The sequence below is a fragment of the Agelaius tricolor genome, unplaced genomic scaffold (assembly GCF_023055355.1).
Source record: "Agelaius tricolor isolate 1412-34295 unplaced genomic scaffold, bAgeTri1.0.p SCAF_25, whole genome shotgun sequence".
In the NCBI taxonomy this organism is placed as follows: domain Eukaryota; kingdom Metazoa; phylum Chordata; class Aves; order Passeriformes; family Icteridae; genus Agelaius; species Agelaius tricolor.
This window is the reverse complement of record NW_027269285.1, coordinates 3,607,888-3,624,634: the sequence shown is the minus strand read 5'-3', so window position 1 is coordinate 3,624,634 and position 16,747 is coordinate 3,607,888. Positions and strand designations below refer to the sequence as shown.

Here is a 16,747-nt window from a genome sequence, read left to right as displayed (position 1 = left end):
GTTGCTGGTGTGAAACTGAATCTGTGTTCCAGGCACTCAGGGGAGGGACTGTGAGGATGGGAAAACCAGGTCAGGACTGGCCAGCCCAGCATGGAAGCCCCATTTGCTGAAAGATTTGAGAAAATACTTGACCAAGGTTTTAGTGCAGAGGTTTCACTGCCTTGAAATCACTTTGGCTCACAGGGCTGTGCAGCCCAGGTTTGCTTCCAGATCTGTTTGCAGCTATCAAAGTGAGGAGGCAGAAGTGCCCCAATGGTCTGAACCAGAGCCACCAAGGCCAGTGTCACTCTGCCTTGGGGACATGAGCTCCACAATTGGGTTTTTGCTCTGCCAGCCTTGCAGAGCTTCCACAAGTGCAGGTTTTAGCTGTGAGAGGTGGATGCTGCAGCTTCCTGACTCCTAAGGCTTGGTCTGGCTGGGACACCCCTGCAGCCCTGAAGCCCCCAGAAGCTGTGAATGCTTTATTTTCCCCCCTAATAGTAATTTTCATCTTTTTATCCTTGAAAAATTGTACTTGAATCACACAGAAATCAACTATATTTTTTAACATTCTGTTGCACTAAAAGGGGGGTACAAGACCCCAAGAGTTTAACTTCTCTGGCATATGTAATGACAAATACAGTGTAAAATCAATTGAAAAGCTGAAGAACTCTTGTTCCTGCAGCATCTCCTGTGCCAGCTGGCAAGAGCTGCAGGCAGCAGCTGCAGGAATGACTCTGGGCCCACCACTCACAGGGAGTGCTGGATTTCACTGCCACTGGAGCAGCTCAGCCCCAGAGCTGGGTGAAATCACCAGAGAGCTCTGAATGGCTTTGCAGTGTTTATACAATGCCCAAGTTTAGCTACAGCTCAGTGTCTCAGATCTCAGCACGAGCCTGAGCAGCTCCAGTCCCTGTCCCAGGTGCTTCTCCTTTACCAGCCCCACTCAGCTTTGCTGCACCTGCCTTGGCCAGGGCCCAGCTGAGCCAGGGCCACCTCCTGCCATCTGGGCAGGGCCTCCCTCCTCCCTCCATCCCTTCCCTCCTGTGTTATCTTTGGCCCTGTTCCTCCTGTTAATCAGGCCTGGAAAGCAGCAGGGTTTCACCTGCAGCCCTGGCAGTGTTGCCAAGTGGTTGCAAGCCACATTTATCCTCACAACAAAGGATGGAATCTCTGCCTTTGGCTGCCTGAAACAGACCCAAACTCTCACAGCAGCAGCAGAGTGAAACTCTCAGTGCTGTAATACCCAGAGAGAAGGTGCCAGAACATTTGTGCACATGTGAGAGCTTCCAGTGCAGCTCAGCATCCTCCAGTGCCCCCTTCCCATGAACCAGAATTCCTGCAGGTGCATTGGAGCATCCTTAGTCCAGCTGTGCCTTTGGGCTGTCAGGCATTAACTCTGGCCCAGGCCATGGCCACTGGGCACAGGAAATGCCTTTGTGGATCTGAGCCAAACATATTTCAAGGCAAAATAAAAATAGGACACCTCCTTTGCCCTCCTCAATAAAAAGCTCATTTCTCATAAAAATGTGAAGCAAAAGCAGCAGAGGAACTTTCTGTGGCCAGTGCAGCTGTGGCCATTGAGCTGTCCCTGCTCTGCTGTACATGGATGGATGTGTTCTCCTCATGTTGCTGAGATTCTGTATTTGCAGAAACTGTTATTTTCATCCCAAATGCTTCATTTACCATCCACAGCACCTGGCTCAGCCTGTGCCCCATTATTACTGGTGCTTGATGCAGCAGGAGAGGCCACACTGCCCTCAGGGAGCACAGAGCATGGACAGGGAATCCCAGCTGGCTCCCAGGGAAGCTCAGTGTGTCTGAAAATGTTTGATTTAAAGCACAGCAACCACGTTGATGCTTCCAAAGATCCTGTTCCAGTGGAGGCACAGGGCTGTCACCAGTCTCAGGGTGCTGAGAGGTCCCTGCCCTACTCCCTGGACCAGGTTTGACACTGAAAAATCAGAAATTGCTCTGAGCTGCCACCTGCAAAGAGCCACAGCAGCTCTTTAATCTGTGCATCGCTGAGACCTGCAGGACTGTTTGCATCCTCACATCACAATCATTACAGATTAGCTCAAACATCTTCAGAAATCCCAAAACCAGCATAAATAAATAAAACTGAAGTCAACACAGGCCTAATTAATTAATTTATCTGTGCCAGGCTGCTAATTAATGTCACACTTGGCTGCAGCACAGGAAGAAATCTACCAGCCTCAATGAGCATTTGACAGCCTTGTAGATATTAAAAATGCCAGTTACACAGCCAGGAGTGGTCCAAATTCTTCCTCCTTCATCCTTCATCCTCTTCCTCAGCCAGGAGGATGTTTGAGAGCTGCTCCTCAGACACAGCCAGCTCCTGGCAGGCTCCCAAGGCCTGGCTGAGGTAGACAGCCAGGATGTGTTTGCACTGCAAAGTTAAGAGCAGGAGCAAGGCTGGGATGCCAGGCTCAGGAGCCCATCCTGGCCCAAATGTGTTCAGTGAAGTGCTCAGCCCCCAGGAACGTGGCTCCCTCCTGGCACAGGTGGGGCTCAGTGTCCCCAGCTCTGCCACCACCAGGACAGTGCCATGCAGGGAGCTGGCACACAGCTCCTGGCACCCTCCCCACCACTGCTCACCACCAAAAGCCCTCCCTGCACCCAGCACCCAAAATCTGGGGCTGCCACAGTGGCCAGGCTCAGCCTGCATGGCAGCTCCACGCGTGTCTGGGGGGAAATTTGGGGTTCAAGGGGCAGGGCAGAGCCTTGTCCCTCCCCATGGCAGCCCCAGGCTGAGGCACAGAACTCACCAGAAGGCTCTCACTCTTCTGCAACACAGAAAACCCAAAGGCAGGGCAGGTGCAGAAGTGGCAGGAGCTGTAGCAGGTGTAGAGTTTGCCTGAGCTGCCAAGGACCTGAAACAGAGGCAGAGGAGGAGTCAGGGCCAGGATTCACTTTAATTTCTCTGACTCAGGCTGGGTGTGCACTGCCCCAGCACTGAGGGGAGATGTCACAGCACAGAAGTGTCCCCAAGCACTGCAGTGACCCACCCAAGCCTGAAGCTCCTCAGGCCTCTCAGGGTCTCTCCAAGCTCCTCTCCCTACAGGTGAGGGTGTCCTGCAGCTGTGCCTGCAGCAGCTCCCAGTCCCAGGGACCAGGAGAGGGGTGGTGGCACCACTCCCTGAGCTCCCATCCAGTGCCAGCCCCTCCTGTGACTCCCTCCCAGCCCTGGCAGGCTCACAGGTGGAAATGACAGAGACTCTTGTCACAAGTGTGACCCCGGGGCCACCACAGGCCTGGGGACAAGAGAGAGCAGCACTGAGCCCTTGCAGGGAGGCCTCTCCTTTCCCAGCTACTGAAGGCTGTTCTGCTCTCAGAACCAGCTGCAGCTACTGGAATCCAGATCTGCCTGAATAAACAAAGCTGAGGTCTCCAGAGAAGCCTCCCTGCTCCATCTCTGCTTTGGGAACAGCACTGCCTGCTTTTCCCACATGCTGTTCCCTGCAAGGCTGGTACTGAGGCACCAGGCTCAGCAAACAGGTGAAAAAAGCTTTATTTTCCAGCATGGAGCATTCTGTCAGCTGCTGGAGCTGACTGCAGGGTATAGGAAAGCCAGCCTGTGAATCATTAGTGCTCTTTTGGTCTCCTCAAGACTGGAAAATCGCTTTTAGGAAACGACTTTAGGGCTCAACCTATGGGAAGGGAAGAATCTGCAAGAGCAGAAAACACTTGCACAGGGCCCAGGGCTCTGAGGGCACATCCCAGCTCTCTCCCATCCCAGCTCTCTCCATCTGGCTGGGTTTGTGGCACACACACCCCCAAATCCAAAGATAAACCCAAAAGTGCAAAGGCAGAGGAGCCCTGCAGAGTGCTGCTCCCCTCCAGGACATCCCTGGCATCCCAAGCCCCTCCAGGGGAACATTGTCCCTCCCTGTCCAAAGCTGCACTTCCAAGGGGAGCCCTCCCCAGTCCCCTGGAGCTCCCCCTGCCCCCTCTGCCCAACACAGGCTCTCCCACAGAAATGCCAATGCCTCAAAGTCCCCCTCACTCCCAGCAGATCCAGGACATAAAACTCACATTCCCATTTCAGGGTAAATCTCTTTTTTTTTTTTTTTTTTTCAGTCTGGCCTTTACCCTGGGTCCTCCTTTTACTGCAGGCTGAGTTTGTTTCACTTGTGATAAGTTTGTTTTCCTGCAGCCCCTTTGATTGCTTTTTCCAAGATGAAGGATTCTGATGGTGCCTTCCCTTCAGAAGTGTTTTCCTTTGGGGAGGGGGAGCCACAGACAGACACTGCCACATTTGGGCTGAGCCCAGCGTTCCCAGTCCTGACCTAGATGGCAAGAACACAGTCTCTGCCTAAGAAAGCAGAATCTAAAATCCAAGACTGGGAGAAGAAGGTGCCTCTGCTCCTGGCCAGCTGCAGCCCTGCCAAGCACTGGGGTGCTCCCCTGGCCCTGAGCTGAGATTTCCTTCTGCTGTCCTCATCCCTGGGCCTCAGGGAGGAAAAATCCCCCTGGATGTGTCCCTGCCAGTGTGGGGGCACAGGAGGCTCAGCTGAGGCACCAGCACAGGGACAGACAGACAGACAGACAGCACCACAGCCTGTGCCAGGGCCTGCTGCTCAAACCCTTCACTGTGGGACATCTGCCACACAGTTCTGGGAAATGGATGAAAAAAGACAAAATAAAAAAGAAATGAAAGTGCAGGATGTGAGCAGTGCAGGATGTGAGCAGTGCAGGATGTGAGCAGTGCAGGTGCCAGCTGGCAGGGCTGAAGCTCTGCCCTCCTTCACTGCCACAGCTCAGCATCTCTGCCACTCGGGCAGAGCTCAAGGGAGCCCCAAATGCTGCCAGGCCAACCCTGCCACAGCCAGCACAGCCCCAGCACAGCCAGACCCACCATGCCTGCAGCAGGCAGGATTTACCCCTGAGCTGAGCAGGGCAGGTGTCATCCAAGCTCTCCTGGGATGATTTCAGCTCTGAGGCACCCAGCCAGGGGCACTCATCAGTGCTACTCCTGTTAAACAGAAGGGCATTAAGGGACACATCACAGCTCTCATTTGACTGAGGGCTCCTTCTTCTCCCATCTCAGCTCCTCAGGGCAGGGGCTGCCCACACTACAGGGCCTGTCTGAGCAGAGCCTTCCTGCCCTGAAGCAGGACCTGAGATGTGCTGGCTGATAGGGGATTATCAGCAGCCCAGATTTGGCTGTAATGACCCACAGGAGTTTCACAACAGAACCAGCCCTGTGGCCTCAAAGAGCTCTCCAGAGGCAGCTGCAAGTGGAAGCAGCACCTCACATTCCAGCTGAACCACATCTGGTGCAGATGGCAGGGCTGACTTTGTGGGGGATAATTAGCAGGGATGATTGTGCAGTGCCCAGGCAGCCAGGGATGCCCTCTCTCCAGGAGCACGGCTGGGGGACATTCCCACACACTCCCACACATTCCCACACAGGAATGAAGAGCCAGTGGCTGCAGTGCAGTGTCCCACCCAGGGCTGGGCTTCTGTGACCCCAGATGTGTTCCTGTCACTGCTCCAGCCCCAGGGTAGACTCTGCTCTTTGTTTCTGCATCTCAGACAGCTGTGATGAGGGAGAATTTCACAATGGCACCAACCTCACACCCCCAGAGAAAATATCTCTTCAGATTCCTCTGTTAATGAACTCATCAGCGTGGCCTTAATCAGCAATCAAGCTCCTCAGCAGAGGAATGCAGCTGCAGGCACACAGGAATCTCCTTCCTGGAGCTTTGTCCTGCATTAACTCCCTGACCCTCCTGGCCAGGGGTTCCTTCTCCACAGGGAAACCAGAGGCTCCCTCTCCCTGCAGAGGCAGGAGAGCAGTTCTGACACTTGTTCCTTTTCAGTGTGCACCAAGTGAGCCCTTTATTAATATCAGATTAATAATTGATGCCCAGCAAAGCTCTGCCTTAGCCTGCAGGGCCTGACAAAGGGAATGTGACCATTCTCTGCCCATGGCATTTTCAGACAAGCAACAGTGAAAAAGGGAAAGCCTTTGAGCATTCAGTTAATCAGGATGGCAGCTGCTGTCTAAGGGTGCTGGAAGCTTCCTAGGCTTTACCAAACATCCACAGGCAAGCCCTCAGCTGCAATCCAAGGCTGTTCTTGAGCCCTGGTTATGATTCATGTCCCTCTGGAGGGGCTGTGTCCTCTCCATGGCCCCAGAAGTGATAAAGGCTCCATGTGCAAACCAAGCAGGGCAAGCTCTGAACACGTGGGAAGGGCTTGTGCCAGCACCAGGCCTGACTTCACAGCCCTTTTCTCACCCTACAGGACCCCAGAACACCTCCAGGGGAGGAGAAAAGGTCCTTTGCAGAGGGGATACTTGGAAATGTTCCTCTTGGAACATTTGGGTGCTGCAGCACTGAGCAAAGACATTTCCCTTTCTGTGGTGTGTGAAAGCACAGAACCAGGCCCAGTCCTGGAGGGGCTGTGCCAGCTGAGGGGTTGGGAGTGCTCAGGAGAAGGAATTGGTGCTTTTTGACCAAAATCTTTGGGACACAGAGTCCCAGTGCTCAGCCAGGGCACAGCCATGGGCTGGATGCAGCTGGTCAATGGCTCACAGCATGGACAGGTTGTCCCAGAAGAGATGCCACCAGTGCTGGGGGACCACAGAACAAGGAATTGTGCACAGTACAGGAAGGTGAGAATGAAATACCAATGGCTCCTCACCTCACCCCCACCCTGTGCTGTAACTGATCTCAGGGCTGAGGTGAGTTCCTCTCCCCAAAATGCCATTTCATGGGGAGGTTTCTGTGATTCACAGCCTTGGCTACCCTGAACCAGAGTGAAACCCAGGGGTTTGGCCAGCACTGCTCCCCCACAGGCAGCAGGGATCTCCTGCCAAGCAGAGGTCATGACAGGAAAGAAGCAGAGTGAAGGCAGATAATGATGAGTTGTGTACAACTGGTCAAGAGGAAGAACTTCCTCTGCTGGATAGGATGGGAGTAATAAAGCAAAATTAGCAATCCCTGGAAAACTTCCTCCTGACTGTGATGCCCACAAACACATAAATTGTCTCTGGCTGGCTGGGAGCCACAGAGAAAATGGTTCTGAACTGTGCTGCTCTAATTCCAGCCCGTGGCTGCTGCTCTCCAGGGTCACCTCAGGAGTTTGTAAAACACTGGTGTCCTCCCTGTGTTTATCCATGCTCTGCAAGTCAGGAAAACACTGTCTCAGATGCCAGCTGGAAACCATCAGAAAGGAAGAGCAAAGAGAAGCCTGTACCTGGTAGAGAATCCTTCCACTGGGGGACCTGAGCCGGGTGACAGAACGCTGATCCACCAAATCCAGAGCTGGGACTGCAGATGGGCCAAAAATGAACTTCAGCCTGGAAGAGAACATGTCTCTAGTTAGGTCACAGCACAAAGGGAGACCCCCAGGCTCAGCTCAGGGCACAGAGGCAGCCCTGAAGGAGCCCATTGTAAAAGTAAGACACTTTTCCTTGGTGCAGCAACTGGAAATGTCCCAGGAGCACAAAAGAACAACCAGGAATTTTAGTGGAGCACACAGAGCCAGACTTGGGGTGCTCAGGGCAAAAGGGGCTCTGGGACACCTCAACTCTACAGCCAGGCTGTGCTGGATGTGCTGCTCTAGACTCTCCCTCAATCTCTGCCCTGGATTGATCAGTTGGTCCTGAATCCCACCTCCAGGCATGGAGCACACATGGAGCTCCCTGGAGAAAGGGGAGTGCAAGGATGATTCAAAGCTCCTGGAGCAACAGGAACTGGGGCTCCTTCCTCATCCCCTGGAGATCAGTTCAAACCCTGGGGAATGAGTGAATCATTTTGTAGTGATCACATCTCCTCCACCACAGTCACAACTGAGGGGTAAATTATCCTTTCTCTACCCACCAAACTGCATCAGGAGGAAGCTGGAGAACATCAGGGAATTACTCAAGACACTCCATGCACATGGAGACACCAGATAGCATCAGTTTTACATCTGTGACCCAGCCAGGAGCAGGGCTCAGAGACAGCCAAGTTATTCCACATAAACACCCAGGGGCAGCACGTGCCTGATGTCCCTCCACTCTCCCTAAAAACCTTTGTCCTTTCAGGGCTGCAGAGCATTTATGGATGAGGGAGTGCCTGGGATGGGGATCACTGCACATCCTAAAGGGGGATTTTGCCTCCTGCTGCTGCTGTGCAGGGCTATAGGATAAGGTGTGTGTTAAATATGGACATCTTGTGTTAAATATGGACATCTGCACCTTCAGCCCGTTGTCCAGACAGCTCATGGGCTCCAAAGTCACCCTAGACCAGTAAATCCAGCTGCTCTGAGTGTTTCCAAAGAGCTCAGGGGCAACTCAGATAACTTTACAGACCTTTCACCAGCTGAGAAAAATCTGTGTAGTCTAGATTGGTTCCAAGGGTAAACAACAAGGAAATCAGCAGTGATGAAGAGATAGCACCGAACACGAGCAGGAGACCAAGAGAAAGGGGAAAGTTTCCAAGTGCAGGGAGGACAGGGCAAGGCAGAGCCCCAGCAAGGCTGAGTCAAGCTGACTGATAAGCAGCCAAGCAGACAGACAGATTCCAGGAAGACCAAAACTTGCACAAACTCAAGGCAAGAAGGGTTGGCTCCATCTGAGGAGGTGGGTGGGGAACATTTAACTAAGACATTCCTTCATGATTAGGTTTGGGACTATAAGGGGGCTGAGTTCAGTGAGTTTCAGGAACTCTTTTCAAATCTAGGGAATTCTTTTCTTGTGTATATAATTTGATCACTTCAACAGGAAATGCCCACAGGAAATTCAAGGACTTTGGAGATTTGGAAGAGATTGGGAAATTAAATCAGAATACTTCTGAGCTGCTGGATGCAGGGAATTGATGGAAATCCGGCTGCCAAGAGTTACCACCATTATTAAACTCAACAAGGGAATTTCTCTTTTCTTTTCTGAGGAGAACAAAAGCTTTCAAATCTGATCCCACCTTTCAAAGGCCACTGTGGTCCCAGGAGAGGGAGGCAGCACACCTTTCACAGGTGGTGTGTCAGATAACTTTAACACCAAGGCACCAAGGCCTGGAGGGTTCCTGGTGATCTCATCCCCCAGCAGGCAGGAGCACAAGGTTAAAGATGAATCTGAAAAGTTTCTTTCACTGTGACAATGCCCCTTCTCCACCTTCAACACCAGCTGGTGAGGGCTGAAGTTGTGAAACTTGGATCTCTTAGGTCACTGCTGGGAATGATTAAAGCATTCACAGGGTGACAAAACTGACCTGAGACCGCCCCCAAACAGAAGAAAACTCTGAGTCTCCAAGTTAACATTTCCCTGGAGCAGGGTGATGCTCAGGACACCTCTCCCTCTCCACCACACGTGCCCATGACTCAAAGAGCAGGAGTGAGCTCAGGGTGCTCACAGGGGCAGGAAGGCAGAGGGATGAATCACCCTGGAACACAGCCCACTCCCACAGCAAACTCCTTCCAGAGCTGAGGCTGGGTCCAGAGCTCAGGTTAAATATCCTGGGTTTAAATTAGAGCAAGTCATCACAGGAGATGCAGTGATACAGAGATAATTTTGTGAATCTCTGGGAAAAAAACGTTCAGAATCTTTGTTTTCACTACCACCAAAACCACCAGGATTCCTGTGTTTCAGCAGCACTGGGAAAACCAGGATGAGAGCTGACCACCAAGTGCCCTTTGGCAGGACAGGGGCAGGAGCTGGGGCAGAAGACACTCACCCCAGCAGCAGGTCATCAGGCACTGCAACAGAAAGAAAAGGAAACATGATTTTGCAGAATTTCACATCACAGGGGGGTCACTGTCCCCCCAAGGTACCCCCAGAGGTCACACAGGACTGCAGAGCTCTCAACACCCTCTCTAGCCACCAAAAAAGCAACAAGGAGCAGGGAAATGATCCAGGATGGCAGTGCTGAGGCACTTATCAAGCACAGCAATCACAACCACAGGGATTCATTTTAAAAAGAAAAGCAGAAGCCCAAATGTACTTTCTTTTATGACATCCTACTTTTAAAAGCACCCAATGAAAGGCAGAAGGCCTCAGCATCTTACTCTGTCACTTTAAGAAGCTGGTTAAAAAAAAAATATATATATATTGTTTTCCCTGAAACTCTCCTGGCAGGAGCTGAGAACTCAGGCCTCACAACTTTAGAAATGTTGTTCTTTTCCCAGCACAGTCTTGCAGGGCGCCACTGGTTTATGGCTTTTACTGCAGCCCACTGAAACATTGTGTCTCCATTTATTGGAACTTCTCCTTAAGATGGAAAGTTAGACTCCAGCAAATTGTGTTTGTTGGAGCTGACAGCTCAGGCTCTGCTTGTCCACTCTGCTCTTTCTGTTATCACCCAGGGGACACCGTGTACTCTGCCTCCATATCCCACTGGAAGATCTGGATTTTTGACTTTAAAATAATTTTCTTCTGACAATTCAAAACACTCTCTATGACCTGCACTGTTGGTTTGAATTTTCCAGCTTTATTTGAATTTGATTCTGCAAAGGGATCAATCAGTTTGTCTCCACAGCCCTGTCCCAATGTGTGCTTTAGTACCACTCTGCTTTTGTAAGGACGTTTTTAAAGGGACGTGAACTTCTTTTTTTTGCTTAGTTTACAACAGGATTTGTAAAGCTCTTTTAAAAGCCACATGTAGATTTTGGATGTACTCTAACCTGACAGGAGCCACAGAACAAGTGTGCCAAAAAGCTGTCACTGGGGTCACTCTGACAGTTTAGACATGAAGTCTCTGCCCATTCCTCACTCCCACATAGTGCTCAAGACAGATTTATCTGAATTCTTATTTGTTTGGGTTCTGTGCAGTTAAAAATATTCCTTCAGCAGACCCTTTCCTTGGGAAGAGCCATTCTGTGCAGCTCATCCAGTAAACACAAACACTAATATTCTGTCAGCACAGATCCAGCAAAGGTAATTATTCTTAACTAGCTGCTGGAATTGGCCAGGATTTCAGTGCTGGCTGGTGCTCCTTGCACTGAAGCCCTGGGAAGTTGTTCCTGTCCCTGGGATCAGCAGCACACCCCCTCTGCCGGTCAGCCAGGACACGGCTTTGGGAAATTCCCCTTTCCAAGCCCAGTGCTGGGATTGGTGGATCTGTAGAACCAGCAGAGCAGAGGGCACAGCAGAATTCCTGCGGGGAGCATTAATTTATCATCCCTCAGGTGTGACCACGGGCACCAGGAGCTCTAAGAAGCAGCAGAACCCATAAGTCTCATATTATGAAGAAAAGAGTCCAAAGTGGTGTGATTTTTGAATTTGACTTGGAGGAGGGGCTGCTCCTCATTATCTGTGCTTCTGTTGTCACAAAAAGGGACATCAAGGTCCCTGAGACAGCAGGGCCAGGTAGGAAAGGGGAGGCACAGGGCTCTCATCAGTGCTGCATGGGGTGCGGGCACTGCGTGATTAGAGTTTAAAAGAAAAAGTTTTTATTCTGCTTGTGTTTTCTAGCTTATATACTCTTAACAAAGCATAATTTTAAGTCATTAACTACATTACAATAACTTATAATATTCATTAGTGCAAAGTAATTAGTGTTAATATAATTACCAAAAGTTTTACAGAAATTTAATAAGGCACGTACACACATTTACTTACGCACGTAGTTTAGCTTACAGAAATTTTAATGTATCTTTTTATATCTGTTTTTATACTAACGGCTTTGTCTTCTTTTTTGTTATGGATATACTCGAAAATCATCAATTGTTATTCTTGCTATTAACTCAGCTTTGCTTGCAGGCCAGCTGTCAAGCGCGGGGTGTGACAGGCCCCGCGACAGTGCCAGGGCCCGGCCTCTCCTGCTGGCATCCCCCACATACCCTGCGAGGTCTCCTGAAAAGCCTTTTTGATCTCTCTCAGGAGCTCTTCTGCCACTGCTGGCAAGGTGCTGCTGTCCATCCCACGGGCACGGGATCATCCCTGCAAACCAGACGGGACAGGAGACAGTGGGAAATCCTTGGGGCCACCATGGACACTGAGCATCGGGGGGTTAGCTGGGCACCCCAGCCCAACCAAGGAATGGCATCCTTTAAGATGTTTTAAAACAACTCCTGAGATGTTTTTTTTACACGTTCTGAGAAGGGGATTCCCCACAGACACACGGGTGTCTCCGGGATGCCCCCACACAGGCAGGTCCCGTGGGAAGCACGGCTCGCTGCCCACAGGATGTTCCTCACGTTCCTGTGGACGAGCAGAGCTCGGTGCAGCCCCCGGCACCCTCCGCAGGTATTCACACACACGGACCAGGTCCCCTTCTGCCGCCCCGGCTCCCTCAGCCCTTCCCGGGTGCTGCTCCCGCCCCTTCCCCATCCGTGTCCCCTGCTCCGTGTCCTGAGGAGCCCGGCATGGCCGGGGCGCTGCTCACCAGGGCGGGCAGAGGGGCGGGACCCGCTCCCGCCCCGCTCCCGGGGCTGTTCCCGTTCCCGTTCCCGATCCCGATCCCGATCCCGATCCCGATCCCGATCCCGCTCCAGTTCCCGGTCCCGCTCCGGGAGTGACGTCACGACACCGCCCTGTGCCCTTGTGACGTCACGCGCGGCGCGCGCGCTCTTAAAGGGCCCGCTGGGGATGGCGGCGGTGGCTGGCGCGCTGCCGCGGGCGCTGTCCCGGCTGTGCCCCCGGCGCTGTCCCGCCCTGCCCCGGCCCGCCTGGACAGGGGGACCCCGGGGACACCGCGGGGACAGCGGCACCGGCACCGCGGGGCGGGCGCGGCCGCGCTGGGCACGGCCGGCCGGCGCTGCGCTGGCCTTCCTGGGAGGTGAGAGGGGCGGCGGGCACGGGCGGCGCGGAACCGGCACCGGGCACCCACCGCGCTGTCCCCGCAGGGCTCTCCCTGTTCCCGCGGGACGCCGAGGAGGACGGCGAGGACGCCATCGTCCTGCTGCTGAAGAGAGCCAAGGTGAGGCGCGGGCACTGTGCGGACACTGTGCGGGCACTGTGCGGGCTCTGCGAGCGCTGTGCGGGCTCTGCGAGCGCTGTGCGGGCACTGTGCGGGCACTGCTGGCGCTGTGCGGGCTCTGCGGACACTGTGCGGGCGCTGTGCTGGCTCTGCGGGCGCTGTGCGGGCGCTGCCGGCGCTGACCGGGCACTGCCGGCGCTGACCGGGCACTGTGCGGGCTCTGCGGGCGCTGTGCGGGCGCTGCCGGCGCTGACCGGGCACTGTGCGGGCACTGTGCGGGCTCTGCGGGCGCTGCCGCCGCTGTGCGGGCTCTGCGGGCAGTGTGCGGGCACTGTGCCGGCGCTGCCCGGGCACTGACCGATCCCGCTGCCCCCGCAGCTCAGCACCATGAAGGGAGAGCTGGCCGAGGCCGAGCAGCTCCTGCACCAGGCCCTGCGGCGGGCGCACCAGCAGGAGAACAGGCAGGCCATCATCTACACCTACAGCATGGTGAGAGCCGGGCTCGGGGCACAGCGGGGCCCGAGGGAGAAGGAGAAGCGGCTGAGGCTCGTCTGCGTTGCCTCGGTGGAGCTTGAGCATTGTCTGTCTCTTCCAGATGGGGAACGTGGCTTACATGCAGGGACAGCTGGACAATGTGAGCAACTCTGCTTTTTTCCCAATGAATTTTTAGATGTTGACATCTTGTGCACGATGTCAAAGGTGTAGGGTGCTGGCACAAGCTGCAGACTCAGAGCTATGGGGCAGAGATGTCCCAGTGCAAAGCAGAATGATCTGACAGAATGATCTAACTCAGGGCTGCAGTCCCATGAGCACACCAAGTTAAGAAAGATGCTCTCACAGGTAAATTTTCAGCTCCAACATGGTGGGCAGGAGGAGTACTTCTTTCTGTGAAATTCTGCAGTTGAGCACAGAGGTGGCTCCTCCAAGGAGAATCTGGGAAAGCCCCGAGCTCACAGACGGGGTGAAGGCCTGGCTGCTGCAGCAGTGCTCGAGGAGAAACTGAGAGGAGCCACTGGTTCAGTAGCACTGGGCTCTGCTCAGCCTTTCACTTCAAATTGCTCTTGGTGTAGTGTAAATGAAACGAGTTTGAGCCAGGTCCCTCTATGTAGTTTGCCTCTGTTTTGTTTTAAATGCCATCATTTCTCAGTATCCTCTTCAAAATTCTTGTTTCAGGCAGAAAAGCTCTACAAAGCAACGATGAGCTATATGCTTGCAGGGGACACAAAGGAGGTATGTCCTGAGACAGGCTCCCAGTGGTGCCCTTCTCTTTACCTTATTTCTTGTGCTGTAATGCCTCTTACTGGAAATTGGCAATATTTAATGCAGGGCAGCACTGAAAGCAACAAGATGGGGATTTCTGAGGTCTAAACTCTCTGACAAAGTAATGTTTCTGTTGGGGAGGTACAAGAAGAGTAACTGTTGCATTGTGTGTCCTCCTGGCAGGATGACAACGCTGTCCTTGAGGTGTCCCTCAAGCTGGCCAGTATCTACGCTGCTCAGAAACAGTGAGTTCCCAGCTGGAGGTGTCACCACCTGCCTTCACCTCAGCCTTGCAGGGCTGCTGGGGTGGCCAAGCAGAGGCTCTTCAATGAGGGATCCTTCAGGAGTAGAAGGAGCTTTGCTTTGCACTTTGCAGGCACAAATTAGCTGTAGCTGGCTACCAGTTCTGCATCCTGACCTTAGAGGAGAAGATTGCCAAGCAGAAGGACTTGCCTGAGGATGTCTTATCAGGTGGGCAGCCTTGTCTGCCAAAGGTTTCTCATCTTTTCTCCATTTCCCTGTCCCTGATGTTGTTTCTCTATTCCTAAGCACCATCTTCTTGTCAATCCATTCTCTTCCCACTGCCTGAGTTTCCTGCTGTGGTAGGATGGGGGTTCATGCTGGATCCTGAGGCAGTGATCACCTCACTCCTTTCTGTTTGCAGCTGAAGAAAAGGCCAACACCCAGCTCCTGCTTGGGATGAGCCTGGACTCCTACGGCCGCTACCTCCTGAACATCAACGAGCTCCCAGCAGCACAGAAAATGTATGAGAAGGCTCTGCAGATATCAAATGATGTTCAGGGAGAGACTCATCCACAGGTGATTTGTACAGCAGTAGGGCTCCAGGGAAGGAAAGGCTGATCTGGAGGGAATGAGGCAGCCTTGGAGCAGCTCTGCTGCCATCAGACATCAGCACTGCCTGAGGCTGTTTTCCTGCCAGGAAGGACGAGCATGCAAACACAGAAATAACAGGACACTTCCTTACTGAATTTCTCTGGGAAATACTGCAGTAACTTGTGTGGCAGGGGATGAATGTGGTGCTTCTGCTGCCCCAGAGTGCTCCACAAGCTTCCCTTTTCCCTCCTGGTGCAGAGTGTGGTGCTGCTGAGTGACCTGGCCACGGTGCTGGATGCTCAGGGATGCTATGAGGAGGCGCTGGCCTACAGCAGGAGGGCAGCACAGCTGGCAAGGGACACAGAGCACCCCGAGGAGCACATGGTGCTCAACAACCTGGCAGCAATCCTCATGCACAAAGGTCAGTGAATACATGCCCAGCCTGGCACTGAGCTGCTGCTGGCTGCAGAGAGCTGGATCTGTGTTGTAGGGTTGAACAGCAGTGCTGGTTTGGGGTAATTAGTTGTAGTTTAAGCAGTAGGTCTGGCTTTGAATTGATTTCACAAACTGTCCCAAAATGTTGCCAGGGGATCTTGTTTCCCATGTCCTTTGTGTCCAGTAACTTTTCTAAAAGGTCAGAAGGGATTTGTTTCTGTGAGATTTTAATGCTGAAGCAGCACCAGGTCCAATCATCACTGCTGCTCTCCAGCTCTCAGAGTTGGCAACCTGGCAGGATGTTTTCTGAGCCTCCCTAGATCCTGGTGTCTTCCAGGCAGTCCTGGTCCTTTGCACGTGATCAGCATCAGGAGGGGGCTCTGAAAATGGGTGATGGAACTGGGTAGCCAGGCCTCTTTTCCCTCTTTCTACAGAAGATTTCCTGCAAGCAAAACAAGTGTACAAAGAAGCTCTCAAGCAGGCACAGCAGAAGGGAGATGCTGCTTCTGTCCAGCATATCCAGGAGGAACTAGCTGAGCTGGCCAAGAGGAGGAAGGGCTCCAAATAAGTTTGGCCACAGAGTCCAACCTTGAGGTGACTGAAGGCAGCAAGGGTTGCTCACCACAGGCAGCCTGGGAGCAGCTTGGTGCAATTCTCCAGAGAAACAGCAATGAGGAGTTTCAGGACTGCTTAAGAGGAAGGGCTGCCACTGCCTAACAGCCCAAAATAAAGGTGTGAAATCTTAACTGTGTGAATTTGTGGTGTAGTCTGTGGTTTGACTGACCTACTGTGCTAAGTGATTTAATTTTGGCTGCCTAAGTGCAAGTCTGGGCTGGTGTTAATACTGTGTTAGAGTCAGTTTGCTACTCCTGCCTGCCCACACAAGTGTTCAGGTTCAAAACATGGCTGTCCTAGAGCAAATCTTGAAAAGGAACAGGCAGGAATTGTCTCACTCTTTACATGTTGCACAGCACAGTAGGAGCTGCACTTTTATCAGTGCTGCAGTTCAGCATGTTTGAACTGCAGCAGAGCATCTCCCAGGCTGTACCTGCCCTGCAACAGAGCTGCAGCTCCCTGTCCTGGGCCAACAGCTTGCCTGAAGAGCAACATATTTCTTGATTTCTTTTCATTTCTTCTTTTATCCAAAGATAGAAGGTGTCCTCTCAGAGGAGGGGTGAGGCTGTTAGCACACAGAGCTGCTGTCAGGAATAAAACACTTGGCTGCAGTAGAGAGCACCTGGAGTGCCAGAGTTGTCTTCTCTCTTGGATAGGTCAGTGCTTGAATGCTGAGGCTTCCTGTTGGAAAAGATGCTGTGTACAAACCCAGCTTTGCCAGCTACGTGCCTTCATGTGAATCAAGGATCAACAGCTGC

The 16,747-nt window shown here is 52.8% G+C and overlaps 2 protein-coding genes across 2 annotated transcripts; one reads left to right on the top strand and one right to left on the bottom strand.

The window, feature by feature from the left end:
* Positions 1–2,116: 2,116 nt before the first annotated feature.
* On the bottom strand, positions 2,117–12,462 carry ZSWIM7 (zinc finger SWIM-type containing 7). Its single transcript, XM_071447960.1, has 6 exons — positions 12,312–12,462; positions 11,767–11,866; positions 9,663–9,684; positions 7,207–7,309; positions 2,769–2,873; positions 2,117–2,389 (listed from the first exon to the last, which is right to left on the bottom strand). Exons 2-6 carry the CDS (start codon positions 11,843–11,845, stop codon positions 2,273–2,275), a joined length of 426 nt encoding a protein of 141 aa, XP_071304061.1. The 5' UTR covers positions 11,846–11,866; positions 12,312–12,462; the 3' UTR covers positions 2,117–2,272.
* TTC19 (tetratricopeptide repeat domain 19) lies at positions 12,460–16,129 on the top strand. Its single transcript, XM_071447957.1, has 10 exons — positions 12,460–12,704; positions 12,772–12,845; positions 13,224–13,334; positions 13,441–13,479; positions 14,019–14,075; positions 14,289–14,350; positions 14,482–14,576; positions 14,770–14,924; positions 15,198–15,360; positions 15,809–16,129. The coding sequence occupies exons 1-10, from the start codon at positions 12,515–12,517 to the stop codon at positions 15,940–15,942; spliced, it is 1,080 nt and encodes a 359-aa protein (XP_071304058.1). The 5' UTR covers positions 12,460–12,514; the 3' UTR covers positions 15,943–16,129.
* Positions 16,130–16,747: the final 618 nt, after the last annotated feature.